This window comes from Vicugna pacos, chromosome 15, assembly GCF_048564905.1.
Source record: "Vicugna pacos chromosome 15, VicPac4, whole genome shotgun sequence".
NCBI classification, from domain to species: Eukaryota; Metazoa; Chordata; class Mammalia; order Artiodactyla; family Camelidae; genus Vicugna; species Vicugna pacos.
Window position 1 is genome coordinate 43246147 of NC_133001.1, and position 24917 is coordinate 43271063.

The 24917-nt window shown below is 53.1% G+C and overlaps 1 protein-coding gene across 2 annotated transcripts in view; it reads left to right on the forward strand.

Moving 5' to 3' along the window:
- OTOF (otoferlin) overlaps positions 1-24917 on the forward strand; it is an 83005-nt gene that overhangs the window by 24376 nt on the left and 33712 nt on the right. For both annotated transcript variants that reach the window (XM_072938339.1, XM_072938340.1), the window contains exons 3-8: positions 301-389; positions 6058-6157; positions 8829-9010; positions 21466-21539; positions 22888-23014; positions 23486-23540. In XM_072938339.1, coding sequence (XP_072794440.1) covers positions 301-389; positions 6058-6157; positions 8829-9010; positions 21466-21539; positions 22888-23014; positions 23486-23540 — 627 coding nt within the window. The remainder of the gene's footprint in view (positions 1-300; positions 390-6057; positions 6158-8828; positions 9011-21465; positions 21540-22887; positions 23015-23485; positions 23541-24917) is intronic.

Consider the following 24917-nt stretch of genomic DNA (forward strand, 5'->3'; position numbering starts at 1 on the left):
TAGGAGACCACTAGGAATCAATGGAAAAAGCTCTGGACTGAGAATCAGAAGCCCTGGTTGGCTCTAGGTTCTCCCACTGACTATATGACCTTGGGCAGGTCACCCAGCCTCTACAAGCACCATCTACACGATCCACGCTACAAGGCGGTGTTGGAATTAAATGAGATTCCAGCTGTGAGCTTTGTCCCTGTGGAGCATGGGCTGATGTGAGGGGCCATCTTACCAGGGATCCCCTTTCCCGTTCCCCGTACCCCTCCCTGTCATTTCTACCCAAGGCTACAGCTGTCCGTCTCTCCCCAGACCTTCCGGTGGCCAGTGGCCAGTAGCATCAACAGCAATGAGATGCTTGAGATTCAGATCTTCAACTACAGCAAAGTCTTCAGCAACAAGTAAGTGTGGGGTAGGGCGGGGCAGGAGACGCGGGGCCCAGAGGGGTGGGGATCCTGCCTTGTTCCTTGGGCTGCCCTCTCCTTTGAGTTTAAAAAGTGGACCCACACCCACTGCCTGCCCTGGATTAACCTCAACTTGGGGTTAGGAATCAGGAAAGGCCAAAACACGTGGGCTCCGAGGATTCTGCGGTTTTTATGAGGAGTCTGCAAGATCTCAGCTGAGTACGAGGTGTGGGCATTCCAGGCCTGCAGGCAAGGATGCCTCCCTTCAGCCTCTCAGGGCATCCCATCATTCAGGCAGCCGTCTCCAGCACCCACAAGAAAGGCTGGTTAGATACCCCACCATGGTCCCTCAAGATGAAGCATCACCTTCTTCCCTGAGATGAAAGACCTGTAAGGATAGGAGAATGTGCACAACGAGGTGGATGTGGAGGAAGAAGCAAAATCAGAACCCAAGGGTGGGGAGGGGCATCCAGGCAGCCCAGCAGGGACCAATAGTAGATGACAGAGCATCTGGGAGCCTCAGAGCTCAGTCAGTGCCACCCTTGCCATACAGATGGGGAAACTGAGTCTCAGAGAGGATACTGAGGCCACGTGGGTAGACAGCAGTGGAGTGGGGCTAGGATACATGCCTTCTTCCTTCCCTTCCTAGTCCTCAAACTCCCAGAAACCAGGGTATGTGAGCAGTGATGGTGGAAACCAAGGACGTGGAAGAGACTGTTAAATCGTTTAAGTAAAAGCTGCTAGACTGATCCCTGAAGTGCAGGAAACCCTTGAAAACATCAAAACTCCTGCTATACACAAATCAGAAGTATTCGGTAAATTGTTTAGGAAATTGACTACCTGGAATATAAGGCTTCGATGAGTTGTTCTAAAATGCCAGCAAGGGGGGGACAGAAGGGAGCAGTTTCTTTTCTGATTCTCCTTCTCCTCTCTCCCCACCCTCCCTGCCCCCACCCAAGAAGAGGCAGGAAAGCCCACAAGGGGAGGCCTGGGCCTGGTGGGAGAGGATCCTGCAGTTTCCATGGAAACCTGAAGGATGTCCAGGGCACTGCTGACTGCAGAGCTGGGGTGAGAAGGAGGGCCCACCCTGCCACAGGCCAGTTCAGGGGTCGGAGAGGGAGGATGCGGTGTTTGGAGTCAGGTGGGGCTCGGGTCTCCCACTCTGGCATCTAGGCTCCATTTCCCAGAGCCAAAGAAAAAGCCCACCTGGTATTTGCCCTCTGTTCCCACCAGGGCTTGGCTCAGTCACCAGGCTCCTTCTTATGGGGCAGCTGGGGAGCTCTAGGGGTCACACTGGGCTCAGCAACCAGCAAAGCCATACCCACTGCTTGGGACAGTGGCTGGCACCCAGCAGGCCCCCACTCCCTTTGTGGAATGAGTGACTGAATAAATGCCCTCTTGGGTCAGGAGGAGAAAGTGTACAGGGCGGGAGAGTCTGGGAGCAGGAATCCAAGTGGTCCTTCTTCTCTGAAGAGTTCTGGGTGCATTTGGGGAAACCGAGGCTGGTGTGAGAAACAGAACCTATGGGCCTGATCCCATCCCTCCTTTGGAGAAAGAAACTTGTTTTCGAAGTGGGAGGGCAGCTTGGAAACTGGCTCCTCACTCAGCAGTTGTAGAGGCTGCCGGGAAGAGGAGACATGGTGGGAAGGAAGAAAGTGTCCTAGTCAGAGGCCAGGAGACCCCATGAGGTCTGCTTTGCCCACATTGAAAGAGGTCCTTTTTCAAGAGCCTTGGGCTGTTCTGTGATGATGTGGTGTTGGGTCCAGAGGATCTTGTGTGACACCCTCTGCCTGTCCAGGACCCTTGAAGGGTGATTGCCTGACCCAGACACTGGTCTCCTGGGGCTCCTGAATAATTCAGGGGCCAGGAGAACACAGGCCTCAGGCACCTGACACCACCTCCCAGGGGAAAGCAATGAATTATTGACAGGTCCTGGTGCCTGGTTGCAGCTCTATTGTAGTCAGTCTGTGGGCCTGTCTGTGTCTGAGGCCCCCTCCCTGCTGGCTAATTACCTAGGAATCCTGCTCCCTCTCTGGCTACTCTGGCTACTCTGGAGCCTCCATTGGGGCCAGTCCGCCCTTCTGAGCAGAATGTGGACTCTGTGGGGGGTGCCCCCTGTGCAATGGGTAACCTGGATTGGCTGCATAAGGGAGGTTGTCGAAGGACAGAAGATTAGATTCCAGCCCTTTCACCAACAGCCTGGGGGAAACAGGCCCAGAGAGGGCCCTTGCCTCGGATCACGCAGCAGGGTCAAAGCAGAACTTGGTCCTCAACCCAGACCCCCTGACCCCTGTGCCAGCATTCCTTCCCGAAGAATGAACAGCCTCACACCTCCACTTTCCAGGGAAAGGACCCAGCTGTCCAGGGGCATGGCAGCCCACCCTGGGCATGGGGGCCCACCTCTTAGGCAGCTCCTCCTGGCTGACCCACGCAGAGAAACAGAGGTAATAGGCAGACCCCGCTGAGTTTCCGCCAGGCTAGACAAAGGGTAACCAGGGTCCAGGTGTGGGGCGTGGTCTCCAGAGTCACCACGCAAGCCAGAGCCAAGGCTTCCTTCCCGCACCAGCTCCTTTCCCCAGAGTACATCTGTGGAGGGGTTGAGGGGCAATGGAAGCAGCAAGAGGGCACTTGTTTTGAAGCTGTGTTTTCATAGCAAGCACCTTGGTTTTGCTTAGATGGTACGTTACAGACTTGTAAAAAGAGCAAACTTTATAAAAATGCTTTTCATTATGCTTTACATAAGACTGAGATCATATCAATCGTCTATTTCAAAGAATACTATTTTTTTACCTTTGTTTGGGGAAGTAGGGGGGAAGGGTTAGGAATAAAGCATCGCCATCTCAAGCCACCCCTGGGGCTGTGATGAGCCTAGTCCTTTGGCCTTGCTAGCTCCCTGGATCCCTACCCATCCTCTGGGCGGCAGATGAGCTCCGGCTCTGTGAGGCTGCGCATCTGCACCCAGAGCCCATCCTGCAAAGGGGACCAGGCTGCGTGGGCCCTCTAGATGGCAAAAATACCCCAACGCTGAAATCTGAGGACATTCACTTGAGTGTACTCACCACCACCCAGTAAAGCAAGCAGTCTCACCTCCTTTGGGGACATGGGAAAAAAGCAAGGCTCAGAGAGGTTGGAGAACCAGCCAAAGTCACACAGCTGCCCAGGTGGTGGAATCTCCTTTAGACCTTGCTGGCAAACCTACCTCTGTCTGACTCCAGAGCCCAGGCTCTTTCTGCTGTCTACACTGCCTCCTATTAGGGATGGCATTTAGTCTGTGTGTGGACAGGGCTTGGACCAGGGCCTGAGGAGCAGGGGATTTGCCAGAAGGCAGACCTGGGCTTACTATGTGATTGAAGCAGAAGTGGATGGACAAACAGTCAGGACGAACAGGTCCTGGTGCCTGGCTGCAGCTCTGTTGTAGTCAGCCTAGTCAGGCCCCATCATGGGGCATCTAGCTGGGGCTTGAGAGCCTGTGTCAAAGAGGCGGTTTAAGGGACTCCTCCTGGACGGAATGCTAGACAAGCTCTTCTTTAAGGCCCCTCTCAAGTCTAAAGATCTGAGACTCTGACATTGGTTAAGCCTGGAAGGCACAGAAGCCTTGTCTGAGCACTTGGGGTGGGGGCGGGGGTGGTTGGGTGGAGGGTGGAAATAGCTCCATCCTGCCCCCTGGGGGTATCTTGTGACATTGCAGCATCTCTGCTGATCCTGGGCCTTCCTGTCTGAGCAACTTCGAGGCAAAGTTGTACCTGTGCACAAAACACTCAGCAGGTGCTCACCAGGTCCTAGTGGCACTAACATGGCCTGAAGTTCCAGTCCGCAAAGGGCAGCAGTAGAACAGGGATTCTCCAGATGTGCTCCCCCACCACCGTCATCAGCATCTCCTGGACACTTGTCAGAAATACCCATTCTTGGGCCCCACCCCGCCTGCTGAGTCAGACTCCCTGGGGCGGAGCCTCTGGTGAGCTGAGGCTGCCTCTCACCCAACTTACCCTCTTAGCCATCTCTCCCAACACTGAGTTCAGTGACTTCACACTGGAAACTTGAAATTGGCCTTGGTGGGAGTACTTACACCTTGAAAGTGGGCAAAATCTACAAGTCAGGTCTGCCCTTCCCCTCCCCTCACCAGTCGTTAAACAGTTGCCAGCACAGTCGCGGCTGGGTGGGTCCCAGTCATTTGTGTTTTAACAAGTATGATTGTATCCATGCCAAAGTTTAGAAGCACTGATTAATATCCAAAAGAGGTGAGGCTGCAAAAAACCTAGTGTATTCTTTCGTGCTTATAGTCTAGTGTTAGAAGAGCTACACAATGACAAAATTGAGACTTGGGGGCAGCGGCGCCATGTCTCTGACCCCCAGCCCAGCACTTGCGTCTGCCCCGCCCAAGCTGGGGAGAAGCTGGGATGCAACAAAGGAGGAAGCTTTCGAGGGGAGGGATTGGGAGACCCAGTGGAGGAATGGACAAATAGCTGGCAGATGGGGCTCTGAACCTCAGACGGAAGCATTTCATATTCATTGACCATGGCTGCTCCCACCACTTCCTCCCCTCACACAGACAGGAGGCTTTTCTTAAAGTGTTCACCCTCCATGGCCCTTGGGAGAATGCAGGTATCAAAAACGTCTGTTAAAGTTAGGATCCACCTGATACTTCACCTCACCCGGATTGGCCATTAAATTAACTGTGTCCCTCCCTGCTTTCTCGGCCTCACCTTCCTTCTCTAGAAATCCAGGGCAGCACCAGATGATCCTAAAGTCCCCTCCAGTTCTCCCAGCCTATAGATGTCTCCCCAGCTGTTGTCCTTTCAACCAGGAATTGTGTACATTTTAATCTACCCCATGTGGAATCACCATGTGAGACCATCTCTCTGAGTACACTGTTTTCTCCCAGAGCCATAGCCTTCAAACCATGGGATGAAATGACAATCAGGTCAACTCCATCTGCATGTATGGGGTACCCACTGTTGTTCATTAATTCAGCCATTAGATTTTGAGATCTCCTGTGAGCCAGAAATATCAAATAGAGGCTGGAAACTGGAAACAACTGCTTCCCTGGAAAGGCTGGGAGAATGGAAATCCCACAGTCAGGTGGGTCCTTGCCCCAAGGAACTTACAGAATGCAGGTGTGAGCATCACTACTGACTAAACAAGATGAATACGGCCCAGTGGTGCCAGTGAGGAGTAATGACCTTGGTTGTGTTTAGAGAGGCGGGAGGGGGAGGAGCAATTTGTGTGTCCAGGAGCCTCCTGTCCTTCCCCAGCAGTATCCCTGCTGGGCATCTGGAAGGTGTCCTTCAAGGGCTCAGCTGAGCCCTGATTGCACATGCCCTGAGGAACACAGGGCTCCACTGTGATATCCTGACCCCAGTCTGTGAACATTCCCCTGGGTGCATGCTTCCCTCAACTCTCCCAGGGAAACAGCTCTCATACACACAACCACGCACAGTTGCTGGGGGTCACAGACCCTCCTGGACATGCCGCCCTGGCCAGGACCAGCCCTCGCTCCAGAGACACCTTCTCCAACCCCAACCTGGAGCTCAAGCAAGCCCTCCCTCTCTGCAGCCCACTTGTCTCCTTCCTGGCCAGTCACAGCCTCTTGGGATGTCAGCCTGGCTCCTCATTCTGGCCTCTTCATGTGAAACCACGAAAACTGTGCCCCCTCTGCCGGTTGCAGGCTCATTGGGACATTCGGTATGGTGCTGCAGAAGGTGGTGGAGGAGAGCCACGTGGAGGTGACCGACACGCTGATTGATGACAACAATGCGATCATCAAGGTGAGGGTGCCCAGAAAGCCCCTGGATTTGCCCATTAGAGGTCACCTGGGGGCCTATTCACCTCCCTCCCCAACACATAGCATGGTCTGGGGGGCGCTCCTTGTGGGCAGGAGATGGGGTGAGAGGAGGGGACTCAGGTCAGACTCTGCCAGAGCCCCTCAGCCTGGGGGCCGTGGCTGGAGACCCTGGGGCATGGCAGGGTCTGCTGTCCCAAGGTGGACGCTGCAGCCTTTCCTGCAGTGAGAGTACAAGAGAAGTGCCTGGGGCAGGGGTGCCCTCCCTTCTGCACACGGGGGGCCTCCCAGCTCAGGAATCACTAAAGAGGCGTCTCTCATTATCCAAAAGTCAGCCTGAACCCTGCTGGCCACTCCAGGGCATAACTGACACCTTGGTGTCTAAGACTAGCCATTCTATGAGGGCAAGGACCTTCTTTCCATTCCATCTGTCACATCCTATCCCAGCAATTCCAGCAGGGAAGAACACACATGCACCAGTGACGCCCAGTCTATAGACACTTAAAACAAGTTCAAACAAAGGAAGGAAATCAACCAATCAGAACGCCCAGACCCCAAGCTCGGCTCTGGTGCATCTGTCCCCTTGAGCTCATCCATGTCACCCCTGGGCAGTTGAACCTAGTGGTGAGATACAGACCTTAGTGAGGCCACTCACTAACTGTGTGACTTGGGCAGGCTACATATTATCTGCAAAGTGAGCAAAATTATCGAATTTACTTCACAGGATTGTTCTAAGGATTAAATGGGAATTCACAGAAAGTGCTTAGAACAGTTAAGCAGAGAGACAGTGCTCAATAAATGTACAGAAGACTATCAGTAGCTATGATTTCCTGACCTCAGTTTACTCATATCTAAAATGGGGCTGTACCATTGTTCCCTGGCCCTGGTCCTGCACACGGCCCTAAGCAGTAGCAGCAGAATAGTCTCAGAAGCAGGACTGCAGCCACAGGGAGCCAGAAGCAAAGGAGCCCCTCCCTGAGGAGTACCAAGGGTGGGGCAGAAAACCCCTGGGGCCTTGGTGTCTCAAGACATTTCCTCGCTGAGAACAAGGAGAAGAGGTGGAGCTTCTCAGCTTGGCCCCAGACAGGCTGTTCTCCCCACAGGTAAGGAACCGGCAGGGGGGGCTTCTTGAAGTCAGGGGGGCGGGGGTCTCAGCCATCACAGCAATGAAATAGGGGATGCAAAACACGCTAAGGGACCCCAGTGGGCACCGGGGTGCTTGCAGAGGAACGCAGATGCTTGGTGAGGCAAGGTGAGAGGGAACTAGGGAGGTGGGCGGGAACAACCAACGGCGCAGCCCGTGCCCTGTGTTTCTAGAAGCAGATTTAGGAATTCAGCAAAGGAAAGGACTTACAGATCACCTAGCCTACCCACCACCCATCTCCACTATCCATTTTTTGGATGGGAACACTGAAGTCCTGGATGAGGAATGGACTGAGTCAAGGAATGGACAGCTGGTCCCAGCAGAGTCAGCACTGGAACCCAGGACTTCTGATTCCAGGCCCACAATTTCTCCACCACCATGTGCTTGATCACACTGAACAGGCCACACTGGCTCAGTGGGAAGGACATGGGGATTAGAGTCAGTCAGACTGAGCCCAAACCCCAGCTCCAGCACTTTGTAGTTCTGTGACTCTAAGTAACTTAACCTCTCTGATAGGTTAGGTAGGTTAGGTCGAAGTGTTGGGAAGATCAAATGAGTTTATGCTGAAGCATCTTAGCCTAATGACTAGTGCAGCAAGGATTCAGAAAATGCGTGCGACTTTCCCTTCCCCCGGGGAGTCGAGCCTGGGCATCTGGAAGCCCACACGTGGGGCGAAGGCTGCCTGGGTGGAGGTCGCAGTCCCTGATGTGGAGGAAGGGCAAGCATGTCTCCAAGGAGTTTTAACCCCTGTGCGGGAGGAGGAAGGGACTAGAATGAGTCTTCCCCGCGCACTGGGAAGAAACTAGAGCTGAGAGGAGGAAAGTGGCCCAGGGACCCAGGGACACAGAGCAAGAAGCCCAATCCGGATGCTCAAGGGCACAGCCTGGGCCCAGGTTTGCCGCTCCACTTTCCCTCAGAGAAAAGCCCAGAATGACCCCCAGATGCCTTCCTCTCCAGAGTATGAATGTGGGTATCAGATGAGCAGGAGGAAGTGCCGACCCCATGCTTTGGGAGGGTGTCCAGGGCCTGGCTCCTCTCCTGAGTGGCACTCTCAGCTCTCGTCACCACATCCCGGACGAGCATCAGGAGTCAGCCGATTTCAGACAGACCACCCCTTGTCCCTGCAGGCAGCCCTGCTTCTGAGGACAAAAGAGTGACCTACACATGGGGGTTACTGAAGGATGCTCTTGTATGTGTACAGCGGACCTCAGAGAGCCCACCCCCAGCCAGTGCGCCCACTCCGCCACCTCAGGCACCAGGGAGGAGGAGAGTCACTTGGGGCAGGACCTGGAGCCAGAGCCTATTCAGCTGACTGAGTCTAGGCTTGTCAGTTTCTGAGCCTCTGTTTTCTCATCTGCAAAATGGGCGAGTAGGGGGAAGCTAGTACCCAGCTTGCCTTCCTCTAGTGAGTTAAGGTCGTGAAAGCACTTTGTAAAATCCCCAAGTAGCAGAATACATGAGGCTGTGATTATTATTGCCGTCCCAGCCACTCATCACGCATCTCTCCCTCCAGACCAGGCTGTGCGTGGAGGTCCGATATCAGGCCACAGACGGCACGGTGGGCTCCTGGGATGATGGGGACTTCCTTGGAGATGAGTCCCTTCAAGAGGAAGAGAAGGACAGCCAGGAGACAGATGGGCTGCTCCCCGGCTCCCGCCCCAGCTCCCGGCCACCGGGCGAGAAGAGCTTCCGGAGGTAACAGGCTGGGCCCTCTGCCTGCCCCCTGCCCCCTGCCCCCTCCTCCTAAAGACACAGGGAGGCTGCCTGTGTCTCCTCTAGGCCTGGCTGGGCTCGGAGTACAGGGCTGGAGAGACATACAAGAAAGGGGAAGGTGTTTCTACAGCTACCCCGACCCTGACCTGCCCTCCCCAGCTCCAGAAACTCACTGAAGAGACAACAGGCTGTCTGGGATCAGGCTGAGGGGCCAGGCCTCCCCGCGAACCTGAGGGAGGCAAAGTTCCAGGAGGGTGGGCTCCGACATGAGTGGAAGAGGCTACATAACTGCCTCCTCAAAGAAGAGGAGACCCTGATCTCTCTGGCCCAAGACTCAGCAGTGCCAGACCGGGTGCAGGCAGCCTGGCCTCCGCCCTGGCCCGGGGAAGGCCCAAGACAGGGAGGACTCTTCCAGCGGGAGTGAAGCCAAAGGTCCTGGTTGAGACTTGGCCTCTCTTCTGTTGAGAAGACTGCATCCCAGCACCCTCGGGTCCAGGATTCATACCTGCAAATGTTCAACCACACAGAGAACAAGATGACATTCCAGGCCTGTTCGTTCCAAATGCACTATTTCTACAAAAAAAGGAAATGCAATTGTATTACTCTTAGAGCCCAGAGAGACAGACTCTAGGCAAATAAAACACTGTCGGCAGGTTCCCAGATCACTGGGCATGATGCGTAAAGCACAGGTAAGTCCGCGGTGTGACTGGAGGATGGGGGTGGGTTTTCAGAGAGGGGGATGCCCCCTCCCGTTGGAAACCTCTCCCATCTCCTCCCCCTTCTCCTTTCTAAGTCAGATTTATTCAGTCCCTGTTCTAAAAAGAAACACAGATCCTAAATTAGTGTAATTAAATTTTTTACTTTTATTGTATAAATATATTTTCCTTCCTTGCCCTTGAACCACTCACCCCTAAACACACACACACAGACACACAGACACACAGATACAGACACACACACAAGCTTAGGACCCTGGGCCTTGGGAGCGAGGTGGGGAGTAATAGTAATAAGGTCAAAGGAACCATGCCTGTGGCAAATGTAGCTGGACCTGCAACTGCTGGCCGGCCGTGGGGTGGGCAGTACCGTACAATGGCATGGACAGAACATGCAATCTGGCCTCAGGAAACAGGATCTGAGTCACAGCTCAGCCTCTTATCAACCCTGTGACCCTTGGCCAGTCACTCCTAACCTGTACAGTGGGGCCCAGGACAGTGGGAACCCCCGTGCTGTTGTTGGGGTGCGAAAGGCTACGTACACCACGTAAGGGCTGGTGACAAGCAGGTTTGGGCAATGCAGAGGGTCAGGAATCTGGCCAGAAATGGTGAAAGGAGGAGCAGGGACCCAGTGGAGAGTGCAGCTGACACTAAGGGTACCACGTGATCCCCATCCTCTGTCCCCATAGAGAAAAGAGCTTGTCTAAGACTGCAGGTGGCCTCTGAGAAAGGGTTGTCTGGAAGCCACTTGAGGGCCATTAAATACAGGGAAAGGAACACTGGCTGTGAATCAGGAGAGCTGAGTTCCATTACATCCCATCCTGACTGCCACTTAACTAACTGAATGACTTTGGGAAAGTCACTAACCCTTCCAGGTCAGTAACAGGAATGGGTTGAGCATCCTGGCTCCCCTCCAGCTCTGACCTCCTGAGAGACTCTAGGATACTCCGGGTCCTGCAGGTGGCACCCATGAGAAACAACCCTCTGGGAGCTCTGGACAGCCAAGAGGGCAGCCCCGTCTAGGGTAGCTGCCGCTCAGGCAATGCCGAGCCAGGTCCTCTCTCATCCCGTGCAAGTGGGCCAGCGTGTGCTGGAGAAAGCAGTGAGAGGATATGGTCAAGCAAGACGAGGGGCTTTGGTCCCAGGCCCACAGATAGTCCTGGGCCCCCAGGAGATGGAGATGGAGAGGCCACTTCCATTCTTCCTCACGATGTAGCACGGGCTTTCTCACCTCTCCCAACCTTCATGCAACCTCTCCCAGGGCAGTAGCAGGAAGCAGGTGTAGGAGGAAGAGGAGTTTTATCCTGGGGATTGGGAATCAGAGGAGGATGATAACCCCAGTCCGAGCTACTTGTCTTCCCGGGGCCGCCGCCCTGAGTTGGCAGGGCTGGGTGAGTGTGGGCACAATTTCCCAGCTGCTCAGGGGCTGCCAGCCCAGACCCGGAGAGCACCTTGGGGTGGTGCCATGGTCACACGTTCTCCTTCCAGGCCTGGCCGTGCAGCCCACGGGCTGGCTGGGGGCAAGGGGTGAGAAGAAGGTGAGCTGGTTTAGAGAATCTGGGCTTTTCCAGCAGTTTAATTCTAGCTGCCTACATGGGGCCCATGAGTTTGGGGTCATGGAGTGTGAGGTTCCAAGAGGAAACTGGTAGTTGGCCTCACAGCCCTGGGTGTTATGTCTCACCCTCCTCACATAGGTGCTGGCCAGCCAGGCCGATCAGCTCTGGGGTCTGGGAGGAAGTCACTGTCTTCTGGGCCAAAGAGCCCTCCAGAAAAAATTGGTCAACAGAGGAACAGGGAGAAGGAAGGGATGTATGTACCTGGGTGCTGACCCCAAGTCTTTCTTTGTCCGCATCTGCCCCGTCTGCCCCTCCTGGGAAAGCCCATCACTTTGTAGGTCAAGGTGCCTGATCTACAGGTTGTCCCTCTGTTGTTTTCCCAACAAAAAATCCTCATTGCTGGCAAGCGGCAGTGTCTCACCTGGTCATCTGGACCCACAGGGCTCTGGTGTGGGAATCCATTCCTACCTGTCTGATGCAGCTGCGTGGGGCACTTGCTGGAGGAGGCTGGGGCGGGGGTTTGGGAATGAGTGGCAGGAACCAACCTGAAGCCCAAGACTGGTGGCATGAGGAGTCCATTCCATGGATGGCAGAGAAGGCTGATGTGGGAAAGTCTCCCTCCAAGGCCAGGGTCCCCCCAGCTGGGGTCCTGCCATCCACCCTCACCACCCCCTGGAAGGGGCCTCTGCAGGTACTCCCCTACTTAAAGGCACTCCCTCCCAAGGCCTTAAGTCTCTTCCCAGAAGTTCCTCCCACTAGACCTCAGGGGATGTCTGCTGGCAGCCCCCACCCCAACACCATCCGCCTCATGTCAATCCTCTCCTCCCCTGGTTCCATCAGTCCCAGCCCCTGGTCAGTCACACACCCTCTGAACCACTTTGCCGGCTTCTCTAGTCCCTGCCTCCAAACTGGAAGCCTCTGATTTCGGCCAGCTCTCTGCACAACACCCCCTGGAATGGTCCGGGAGGCAGTGCAGTGCCATGGAGAACATAGGGCTCGAACCCCAGCTCGGCTATTTAGAGCCCCACTTTCCCGTCTGTGAGATGGGGGTCCCTGAAGCCTCACAGGAGTGTTAGGATCAAGTGAGATAATACACGTGGGCCGCCCACACAGCACCTGGCATGTGGCCAGGGCGCAGCCAGCGTCCCTTTCCGTCCTCCTCCCTCCCCAGCCTCACATTGCCCCACTCCAACCCTTTTCACCCTGAGCAGCATCTGAACTTTTGGCCCCAAATCCTTCTCAGCTGTGGCCACCCCACCCTACGCCAAGGGCTTTGTGAACAACACTGCCGCAGCTGGAGCTCCCTAGCTGCCTGGGCCTGGGGCAGGGTCTCACTCCCCATGGGGCTCCCCTTGTCTTCCCAGCTGTCTGTGTTGCAGAGAAGGAATGAATTACTAACCCCATGGGCACTTTGCTCTCAGAAGCACAAAATCAGGGTTCTGGGCCCTTGCATGTCCATGTAGATTTCCCCTCCTCCAAGTGTCTGAAGAGAAAGGAGACTTGTGTCCTGAAGACACACACACATGCACACACACCCAAGGGCCGAGTGTTTGCACACGTGCACCTCTCTCTGCCTGACTCCAGGGAGCTGCACACACCACTGGGTTCTGGGCCAAGGACCACATCTTAGAACAAAGAAAGAAATGCAACTTTGATCTCGCAGCTGCACTCCAGAGACCTGGGGCTTTCGCAGATTCCCTGTATCTCGTGACTCTCTCCACCTCATTTTCTGCAGCTACCTGGCCCTCCAGCCTTCCACGGCCCCACCTCCTTCTGCCCAGCCTCCCTTCCCAGTGTCCTTGGGGATGAGGGGTTTTCTGCTGGGCTCCCTTCTGCTGGGTCTCATTTGGGGAGAGGGTGAGGAGGGTCCACTCTTCCAGAGATCCCTGGAAGACAGGTACCTCCCTCCTAGGCCTGGGGCCAGGGGCCACCGGATGTGTGTGCGCGTGGCTGGGCGCTCTGACAGAGCTGGGCATGGGGCGTGTGCCCTGGGTGTGCACAGACGTGTGTATGGGGTCAGCACCCCCAGCCTCACCCCCAGAGTTCGACCTATGAGTTCCCATGGCCCCGCCCTTGCCTCCCTCTTGAACTCCAGAAGCTGCAGGAGGAGCGAGGGTCAAGGCCATTCTGAGAGCTGGGATGAAGCGGTGTTCAGAGACTCCTCCCAAACCCAGCCGCTTCACCCGAGGTAGGGGCTCTCTTCACCCCTTGCCCAGGACTGAGTGATCAAATGAGGCCTAGCGCCATGATGCACTAGGGTCCCAGCAAACCCTAGACCCTGGGGAGGCTGCCATATTGAACTTCTGCCCCACAGCTGCCCCTGTGGGGCACAGAGTGATGGGGTAGGCGCTGGGGGAGAGGCGGAGTGAAACCGGCAGAGAGAATGAGAGAGCGTTGGCTGAGAAACAGAACCTCCCTGGCCAGACTGGGTCCCTAGAAGCACAAAGTGGACTCTAGGAGGAAAGTCAGGCCCATCCAGGGCTTCACGGAGAGGTCCCCTAGCAACAAGGCTGGCCATGAGGTCACACTTCTCAGCCCCACCCCTGGTGGCCAAGTGACTGAGGGCAGGCTGGGCCTCACTCCCTCATCTGGAAAACAGGGTAATAACAGCTTCCGCCCTGTGAGGTGAAGGGCGTCAGTATGTCCAGGCACGCTCGCTTCCTCACCGCAGGGCCGTGCGGCTATTATTCACGTTAGGTGGAGTCATAGCGGTGCGGTAAAATCATGAGAGTATTATTTTTTCACAAGAATAGGGTCTTCTCCCTTCTCCATTTCCGCACTCAGAATGTGGACCTGTGTGTGGCCCCTTTGTTGGCCCAGAGGCCTGGAGTGTGTGAGGAGGGGTAGGTGGGCGTGTGCCAGGGGGGCTGTGCTGGGTGCCTGGTGGCCGGCACTCACTGTGCCCTGGCCTGCTGTGTGCCTGGGAAGTCTCCGCCTGGGCCAGCCTGACACGTCTCTGCCACGTCAGAGCAAAACTCAAAGGGAAAGGAAAAAAGCACCGCATTTCATCATTCAAGCACACAGATTCCACCTTCTTGCCGACCCTTGCCCACTCACAGTGATACATCATTTCCCCTTCCTGTTCCTCTACTACAAGGCTTTTCAGACTTTTCAGGGTCACAGCATTCTTTAAAAAATAACCAACACGAATTCAGAGAAAGGCAGTCCTGCTGGGATTAATGTGAGGGTGGGGCCAGTAAATCTCCCATTCGGCCCTCATTCTCAAAAGCTCACTGGAGCCCCCACAGCTCTCAGTGGGTCCCAAGACCAGCCAGAGCCGAGGCCAGAGCAGTGCTGCTGAGATAATCTCCCCTTCTCTCTTCTCTGTCTGGTACTCTCAGCCGATTTCGGTAGCCAGAGACCTGACATATATTAACTCCATGGAAAAGAATTACAGGCTGACTAGCTAGCCTAATGGAAAGGACAACTGTGATCCATCTGGGCCCTTCCAGACCTGGCTGTTGGGGGTGGGAGTCCCTTCCACTTAGGCAAGGTCTGTGCCAGGACAGGGTGTGAGGAGAGGGGAAAAAATGCTAATTGTTATTTACCTCCTTTCCTTCAACCTCATTGCCGCAGCATGAGGGAAGCATTGAGAGAACATTCCAGAAGGGCTTTCTGGAGGCCTGTAGCTCACTCCCTATGCATGCCCAGACCCTCCCTGGCCCACCTTTGTTCTCTGAGGCCCTCAGGGCCTACAAGCTCCCCACTCCATTGGAGGGGAGCAGGCATGGTGGGGAGAACAGGGTGACCTAGGCCCAGAGGGTGGCCAGGCTCACCTAACCTTGCGCTCCCTGTGGGACCTGCAACCCACATTCGGAAATCCCAGCCCCGGCCGCGGGGAGGAGGAGGTCCGCAGCTACCCAGAAGCCCCCCCCATCAGGTTCTCCTGGGCTTGAGGTCAATGGGAGAGTGGCTGCCAGCCCCTCCCCCAGCTGTGAGCTCCTTCCTGAGGAATGGGGACCACAGCCCCTCCCCTCTCTCCCCAGGCAAAGCCCAGGGCCAGGGGACGCCTGCCCAGCAGGCTTAGGCTTATTGAAGTAAAAGGCTGTGGGGTGAGGGGTCTCTGGGACAAGGAGGCCCCTGGGGAGTGGGGGGGGGGGTCAGCAGGGCCGGGGCTAAGCCTGCAGTCTCTGGTTCACACCCTCTCACACATCCCCTTGTCTCCTCATTTCTTCCCCCAACTCAGCAAAGGCAGAGAGAAGACCAAGGGAGGCAGAGATGGCGAGCACAAGTAGGTGTCCCAGGCCAGGATGGAGCCCGTGGGGCTCGTGAGAGGGAAGGGTCCTTACCACAGGGTGTAGATGGTGGGTGGCCCGGAGCAGAGGGCTTAGGCGTGGGCCGTCCTGGTGGACCAGCACCGGGCGATGGCCACCAGGTGAGGAACAGGGAGGTGTCAGGGTTGGGGTGGGCTTCTGGTTTCCACCCCCTCCTTCCTCCTTTCAGTGTCTTGATTCCTCCTCCACTTCCCTGTTCAGTCCCCCATCCCTGTGGACAGGCCCGGAGGCTTCCCTGTGAGGGAAAGAGTCAGGGAGGCCTCAGAAGCCAATGGCTACCTCCCCCCAGAGCCAAGGAGGTGCTGGGCAGATGGACATGCAGGGCTGGAGGCCCAAGGAGGACAAACGCTGGGCACTGAGTGACCACCGAGGGTGGCTGGAGCATGAACCCCCAGACAGTAAGGAGGGACAACCATTCTCTGGCTGTCCTCACCATCTCTTCCTGTTGGGGGAAAGAAGGAGGGGACTCCAAATGGGAGGGGCCATCACCAGGTATTGGAAAGTCTCAAGGTCTGGGGGTGACGAGTGGGTCTCACAGGCCCCACCAGAGCTCATGTCACCTCAAGGACGTTCTAGCATCACTGGGAATTCACAAGGGCAGTAGCAGTCAGGGCTGTCCACACTGGAGGCGGCCTCTGCTCCAACACCCATTCTTACAGATGACAAATCTGAGTCCCAGAGAGGGGACGTGACTTGCCCCAGAGTAGGTGCAGAGCTGGGACTAAAACACAGGGTTTAACCCGACCCAGAGTTTACAATAGGCCCAAGGAAGCTTAGAGTACTTGATTATACTTGATTACACAGGAGCTAAAAAGCCAGGAATGAGGTTTTTATTTTCCAGATAGGGAAACTAAGTCCCAGAGAGGTTAAGAGATTTGCTCAAAACTAGTCCTGTAAGTTAAAAATGAGTTGACATAAGGATATCATGGCCACAGCAGGATTGTGTGGAAAGGGGTCTGAAGGGATGAGCACTGTGTGAGCTTGGGGTATCTGCTTGCATGAAGATCCCAGGGGACTCACAGCCTCATTCATTGCTTTAACAAAAGTATATCAAGTTCCAACTCCCTCTTGTTATACACAAGCGAAAGCATGACAACAAAGCAATGGGACTGCTAGGGAGCCTGGGACCCAGACACCTGATGGGTCAGAGAGGTAGCCAGGTTCCAAGCAAAGGAAGAAGCCTCAGGCAGAGAGCATGTGCCAGGTGTGGAGGGGGAGCCAAGGAGCTGGATCTTGGGGGGTGTGGGGGATGATACGCTTAGGGAGAGGCTTCAGGGTAAGGTTTTTACATGGACAGTTCGACATAAAAGGCCCGTATGAGACACAATCAACCTGCCAGTCCCCCAGGCTCTCTGTCTGAGACCGGGGATGCTCTAAGACTCCTCTTGATTTCTAGCTCCCCAGTCTGTCCTGGGCCAGACTCGCAGGGGATTCAGACCGGCCTGATCCTTTGAGTCACAGCTAGACTAAAGGAGACCTCTCAGTGCAAGCATGTAGAAGGCCCACAGTGAATGCTGGTTCCCTAGCACGAGCCTACCCTAATATCTCCCCGTCCTAATGTCTCCCCATCTCCAATTCACATGTGAGATAAAGTAAACTGGCATTTATCATTCTTATTTTAATGTACAGAGGCTTAGGACAATTGAAAGGGTCGGAAAATTGTATTTATAAGAAGAGATTAAACAAGTGGAAACTCTTCAGCCTGGAGAAGAAAAGCTGTGGGAACCGTTTCAAATCTCTGAGAGGTTACTGTGTGGCAAACTGGTTAGTACGTAGCTGCACTGAGGAGGAACAGGAGGAAATAGAGAACCACAAACCCTGTGTCGCTTACATAAGAGTTTGTTTCTCCTGATTATCCGAGGCCTGAGTTAATGAGCCGTGACACTGCCTACTGCAGGCCATCGGAAGGCGGAAGCCCTGGGCAGCCCCAGCCTGTGGTTCATTTCCAGCAACACCCCTGTAAGTCACGACCTCCAGGATAGCACATAAACCCGAATGAGTGAGACCCAGCTCACTAAATTTAATTTGGTGAGTGTTCCACAGTCATCATTGGAGAGTTCCAAGCTCTCCCCTAGGAGCCCAAGTGCATTACCCAACCACAAAGGCATTCTTCTAGATCTGAGCCATAGAATGAGTGAAGAAATCATTAGGTCCATAAATTAAAAAAGGGTTTTAAGTAAGTGAACTAACCTGACAATCTTCTCTCTAGAGAGAAACAGCCCTCTAAACTGTGGGTGCCCATTGTTCTGAATGCGATGAGTCCAGCAACCTGGAAGCCCAAATATGATCATAAATTCGCAGTCCTGAGAGGCCCACCTCTGGTTCCTGCTTTCATGCAGCCATGAATAAGGAGTCACTTGGTTGCAAAGTTGTTTTTGACCAAGTTGATTATTAGCTTGTTTTCTTTGTTTCTCACCACATGGTATCTTTAGTAATTGGAGAGCCATCCAGACCAAATGCAGAATTTAAAACACACAAACATCAGTACATCCGTAATCTAATCAATAATTTACTTCTTTTTTGAAATCTGTCTTTTTCTTTTGAAGGATAGTTGTTTTACAGTGTTGTGTTAGTTTCTGCTGTACAGCATTTGATTCAGTTATACATATATTGAAATCTAAGTTCTTAATACTAAGTGGATAATTTTCAAAATTCTCTGATTAAGTTAACATTTATTTCAAAAATAACCTTTACCTTTTGCCAAGAGAAGCAGGCATGCTGCTTTCCAGGAACTGATGGGCAGAAAAAGCCTTTGTAATTTTCTGATGTGTCATCAATCAGAAAATTACAAAGGGCAGTGACAGCCGATGACATCACGCTCTGCCGCCCACAGTTTCCGAGTGAAAGGCGCAAGTCTAAGAGAAACAAATGGGTGCAGAGCCTATGGTAAGAGTTTCGAAAATCACAATATGCATTTTTCATAGAGGAATAAATCACCATTTTGAGATATTCCCAGGCCCACAGGGGTCTGTGAACTTGTCCACTTGAGATGGTTAAAATTATGCAGAATCTGGAGGGATTTCTCCTTTGAATTGCTTCAGGGTCTTGGTAGCAAATGGTTGGATAAGTATAGTTTTGTTTTGTTTTTTTAAGTCTTAATCTTTGCTTCAAAATATGTTTCTTTTAAGGAATAAAGTGACTTTCAAATTCAAGGGCCATAACTGCCCAAGGGAAGCCTCAGGCCCTTTTCCACTTCGGTGGGTCCTTGGGACCAGCATCAGAATGCTACAGTTCCCTGCCACCAGAACCCCCCTGGGCCTCGGGCAGTAGGGTTAGGTCCCATTCCAGAATGCAGTGTGGCTGGCTTCTCTAGGCAGGACCTGCTCTGAGCTGACACATGGCTTTGATCTGCCATCTGGGAGCGCTTTCCTGGGTGGCATTAATGCAAGGGGGATGGGACAGGGACTGTGTGGTTGGAGCAGACTGTGTGTGATGGCAGCATGTTGGTCACACATTGACTGGGGCTGGGGACTCTAAGGATGACACAGCCCAGGAATGGCCAAGAAGTGACTGTACACAGTGAGCACAGGGCTGTCTAGGAGACTCGTGGGTAGTCCAGGAGAGCAGCAAGGCTGGGAGGAAGGGAAACCTAGTGAGACAGGAAGCGGAGAGAGGGGCCACACGAGGCCCACTACCTGCTACAAGGATCAGAGCACAGCTGACACCTCTTCCCTTAAGGCCGCCAGGCAGGGAGAAGTCTCACAGGATGGTTCCTTTCTCATCAACACATGACTGCTTCTTTCTCTCTCTCTCTCTTTTTTTTTTTTTTTTTTTGGCAGGGGGTGGTGGTAATTAGATTTTTTTTTATTACTTTTTTAAACAGAAGTCCTGGGGATTGAACCCAGGACCTCATGCATGCTAAGCACACACTCTACCATTGAGCTCTACTCTCCCCGACACATGACTGTTTCTAATGGGCTCATTGATCTGTTCAGTTTTAGGTCACCAGTAATTTAATATTTATAACAGTTTCTTCCAAAATGTGTTGATGCTTTGATTATTTTGAAATGAGGTCCCACTCTGTAAACATAGGCACTGTCCATGGGACTCTTCATAGATGACGTCCCGGTCTGCAAGCGGTGCTGGAATGTGGAGACTTTTTGCCAAAGTTTCAAGTGGTCAGGATGGGAATCATTTTCCTAGAGAAGTGCAGTCCCACAGCACTGAGGGTGCAGTGGGAACATTGCCAACCTGGGAGATGGGAGCTGTGTGCTTTAATCCCAAATCTCAGAGCCCCAGGTTTTTCATGGGTTGAATGAGAAGCATATGGCCCTCCCAGAACTGCTAGGAAGATGAAATGAGTAAACATCTGAAGAAGCCGTTGGCGTTGATTAGTTGTTCAAAAAAGGTTATATAACTCTTGTTGGGGAGAAACAAGATAATTCCAAAGGCATCAGTTTCCCTTTTTTAGAGTGCCTTTCTTTCCCTCTTCCTCCCATTGGTATGCCCCGGATGACACAATGCTGGATAATGCAGACAGATCAGTGCTACCTCAGCCTTCTTTCACCTGTTTTGGAAATCATGAAGATGCCAGTGTTTCCTAAACTGTGAGCTGGTGCCATATGAAAGAGATGGTTCTTGGTTGATCTCTCACTGGGACACAGACACACACACACCTCCATGTCTTATCTGGCATATGAAGAATAAAGAAAAGGCCTAGAGCTAGGACAGGGCCAGGTTTGGGGGATGAGGCTGGCTCCCCAGTCCTGAGTAGAGAGGCTTAAGGTTTCTAGGCCATCTCTACAGGGACAAAAAGGTTTTCCCCAATCTCATATGACCCAGCATGAAGAACAGGGGTTCTTGGGAAACAATACCCAAGCCTCCATGGGGAGATGCCTGACCCCAAACATGGGTGAGATCTGCTGTAGGTGAGCTTAGGGTTGGAGTCTACACCCCGCCCCACCTTGGCCTACAGGATGACAGGGCCACAGCCAGGAGGAGGGAGAATGGGAAATGGAGGGAGTCAGGTGTCCAGCTGATGCAATATTGATGGGGTAATGGAATACTGTACTTTACCCCCTGCTGATCCTACTCCTGGTCCCTCCTGGACCAGGGACTGCAAACTCGGCTGCCAGGACATCACTGAAGGGATAGTGAGGACCCCCTGCCCCCTTACTTCAGCCCCTCTGACTGCAAGGCCCTTCACCTGGGGGCCACACCAAGCCAGAAGAAGAGGTAGGAACTATGGAACCTACCATATATTCCTAGGGGGTGGCAGAAAGAGGGACTCTGTAGTGAGAGGGGACAGGCAGAAAGGGCAAAGCCAGGAACAAAGATAGACAGGAAAGGGCCCATCTCCTCCTTTTCACTGGGGACCAAGGAGAATCCCAGGGCATGGAGAGGTTGGGAGAGACAAGGCAGGCTCTGAGCACCAGAGCCATCAGAGAACTAAGCAGCTAGTTTCAACCACACCTCCCACCCCCTCAGCAACCTCTGCCCCTCTATTCCTGCTCCTGCCCTTCTGTTCTCATGCTCTGTGTCTGGTCGTCTGGCTTTCTTTCCACCCAGCTGAGGTGGGATGCATGGACAGGGAAGATGAGCTGGGCGGCACTGGCAGAGCTCAGAGCTCCAAGACTGGACTGAGGGGACTGGGATCTGCCCAGTTAAAACGGTTCTGAAGGCCACCTTCTCTGGTTGCCGCCCCAACCTGCTCCTTACTGGCGAAAGGCATGGGGAAGGAGGAGTTGGTGGGGTTTCCTCTGCCCTAAGTCCCCCTCATGGCTCCCAACTTGGGAAGTTTGGCCCCCAGTATATCTTGGGACCAGTAGGTGAGGAGCTCGAGCTTGGCTCTCCCTCCCTCTTACGTGTTTTCTCGGGTTTTGCTCTTCTGTGTTTGTGTGCCTTCCTCCTGGCGTCCATCTCCCTCCACCTCTTTCTGGCGGCCCCCTTCACAGAGCCGGGAGAAGCGTGTTCTCCGCCATGAAGCTCGGCAAGAACCGGCCTCACAAGGAAGAACCCCAAAGACAAGGTATGGATGCGCGTCCCTGCCCACGGTAGAGCCCAGGCACTCCGGCCCTCTCTCTGCGCTTGACAGTGACTAATCCCCTCCCCTCCGAGGGCAGCGCCCCAACAGGGTCTCCTGCGATTGGCCGGCGGGGCCACCTGGGAGGGGCCTGGCTCCCACGGGCTGGCTGAGCAGCCGGGTTCTGACAGTGGTCCTCCGGAAGGGGACGCTCCAAGGGCTGAAGGTGGGAACCGCGTTTCCTCTGGTCTAGAACTGAGCGGAACCTCTGTCCGGTGGGCTCCTTCTGCCCTCTTTGCTCCCATTCTTTCTTCTCCACACAGAACCCTAGAGGTTTTTAATCAGAGGAGGGAGTAACAAAAACCAAAGTTTCTTGGCCAATTCCTTACTTCTGGGGGAAAATAAGTCTGCCTGCTCACCGGCAGGACACACTGTCCTGCTTTTCCCCCATGCCCTCTCATCGAGCTGCAGGGACGGGCGGCCCTGGCAAGAGAGGCAGAGTGGGTCTTGGAAGGATGGAGTGGCCTGTGGCACTGGTACCATTGGAACAGGAGGCTGGGGAGGGGGCAAGACAGCTGTTTAAGACAGGGCAAGGAGGACAGATGGAAGATAGGGGAGAAATGGAGTGTATAGGGCAGCTGTGCGTAGCTTTCTGACCCAAGTTTGTGGCTCACATGCCCATCCTCAGGGTTCCTGGCTTCCCTCCCCAGCATCCCCTGGGTGACCCACTGGCCCCAGAATCTCTCTCCTTCTCTCTTGACCCCATGCCAATTCCAACTGTGCATGTCTCCTTCCTAGACTGGAGAGAGTTGAGCTGCTGTCTGAGTCCCAAACCCACCATTTCAGAATCATCATTTCTTCATCTCACTGGGTTAATATACATCAGTACAGGGTTAGGTTCTTAATTCCATTAGCTATTTCACATGGATGAGTTCCTTCCTAAGCCTCAGTTTCTTCATCTGTGACATGAGAATTGTGTCTGTTTTGGCAGGATGTGACTGTGAGGACTAGAGATACGTGTAGAAAGTCCCTGGCATTTTCCTGGCACACCATAGCCACTCAGTAAATGATATTCTCTACCTTCTTCCACAAAGGATATTCAGTGCTTACATATGTAATGAGATATATTCAATTAAAATTTTAAAAAGGACGACCAGATAAAATATCAATTAAAATCAAAGATCAAGAAGGTCAGAAACACTGCAGATACACAGACCATAACATTCCAAGCAGATGCTACCAGTTAAACCTGGAATTTGACTCTTAGCTTTCTTTCTGGATGCCAAAGCAAAAGGGAAAAGACAGTCACTATCCCATCCTCCAGCCCACCTAACCCACCCTTCTTCTTCCCCAGATGAACCAGCAGTGCTGGAGATGGAGGACCTTGACCGCCTGGCCATTCATCTTGGGGATGGGCTGGATCCTGACTCTGTGTCTCTAGCTTCCATCACAGCTCTCACCACCAACGTCTCCAACAAGCGGTGAGTGGGCGGAGCCCCACAGTCCCAGTTGCCTTCATCCAGTCAGGCAGGACTCCGCTTGCCATGCCTGGAATTTGGGTGGGGTAGAATGAGGGACCATGGACAGCTCCTGCCTAAATGCCCCTTTCTTCTTTTCCTGGAAGTCTTTCTCATCTCTCTTCCTACAAAGGCAGGGGCCTATTCCCAGATCATTGAACACCTCCAGGCAAAGGGAAATCACAGAGCTGCCCAGCCCATACTTGAACCTGTTGACTTAATGTCTGTCTCCCTGTCACTTCTGCCATGGTTAGTCCTTTCTGTTGGAATCTCTGAGAACAACTAATCCCCATTCTGTTTGTCAGTCCTGGAGTATTTGACTATCATGATCCTGTCTTTCTGCCCTTCTCCAAGGTCTAACCACTGCCAGTGCCCTCCTCCTCCCCTGCAAGCCGTCCCCTTACACCCAGCCTGACAGTACATTCTCCTCCTTAGATCCAAGCCAGACATTAAGATGGAGCCAAGTGCTGGGCGGCCCATGGATTACCAGGTAGGTGGGATGACTAGATGCCTTGTGCCTTTCCAGCTCTGCTCTAGTGGGGGATTATGGCTAGATGTTGAGGCATGGATCTGGGGGTCATAGAGAACCACACGCTGAATATAAGTTCTCAAAGTAAACTTGTTTCTGGGAGGCACTCACAACACTGGTACAAACAGAGGTACAAACCCAACAAGGAGCTTGAGAACTGCTTGTGCTGTTCCAAGCCCTCTTAAGATGTTGTGTCCAGCAACGGACTTCATAAAGTGAGAGGGATCTGGAAAAACTATAAAGAGACCAAAAAGCAAGCACACAAAAATTCCAACCATTAAAATAAAAGTACCTCTGAAAAAAAGATTTTTAGTGTGTTTTTTTAAATTGTCATTTTGTATTATTTTAATGTTGAAAGTAATGTCAGTCCTGGCTACTTATAGATGATGAGAATGTGGGTGGTTTTTTTTTCTTTTTGTTTCACTGCATTTTTCTGAAATTAACACTTGATTTTTTTTTATTTGTATGTTTCTAAAACTGGAGACCAAATGGCTGAGATAAGGAGAGACTTTCAACTGTAAGATTGTTAGTGTGGCCACTGTGCAGGCAGGATGGGGCACCAGCACAGCTGGTTGCTGCTGGGAGAGGGCCACACAGGGTAACAGGACCCAGTGCAGCCTCCCCAGATTCAGACCTGATCCTCAGCTTTGCAGGGCCACACCCTCAATTTTATTAAGTGAACTAGAATGGTCTCCCTCCAAAGACTTTGTAAACATTCTGAATTGAACAAAATGGTTACATTTAACCTGGTAACACAGTATTCCCTGGCAGGTTGGTAGATATCTCAGCTGCAAATGTTAACACACTTGGAGAGAGAGTTATGCAGATGCAAATGTGGAATTATTCTTGCTTTCAATAAGTACAATGCATAAAGCAAGAAGAACTATCAGATGAACTTCACTGTCTTGGAGAACTTGGCTTTGCTGAGTTAGAAAGACCTCAGCCCATGAAAGGAGGAGAACTTAGCTACACCCAGATCCAGGAAGGATCCTCAGGGCTCAGAACCATCCTAAAGGTTGGGTAGCACTAAAAAGAGGTCCTGAAGTGAAAAGACCATGGTGTACCTATACCTTTTGTTTCGTCTGTTTAGAATGCATGTAATATATGCACCCTTTCCTGATTATTGGCATCTTAAGAGAGACGCCACAGCTTCCTCCGATAAATATGCAGTTTCTGCATCAGATGGGCAAAGCTTGGCAGAGATGTTATTGATGGGTCATGGAGTCTTGAATCCAGTCTCTACCCTCTCTTCCTGGCACCAAGACCATATATGTTTTTTTCCTTCAAACATCTCTCTAGTTTTCACTTCCATGGCATCTCCCTGCCACTGACCCGAGA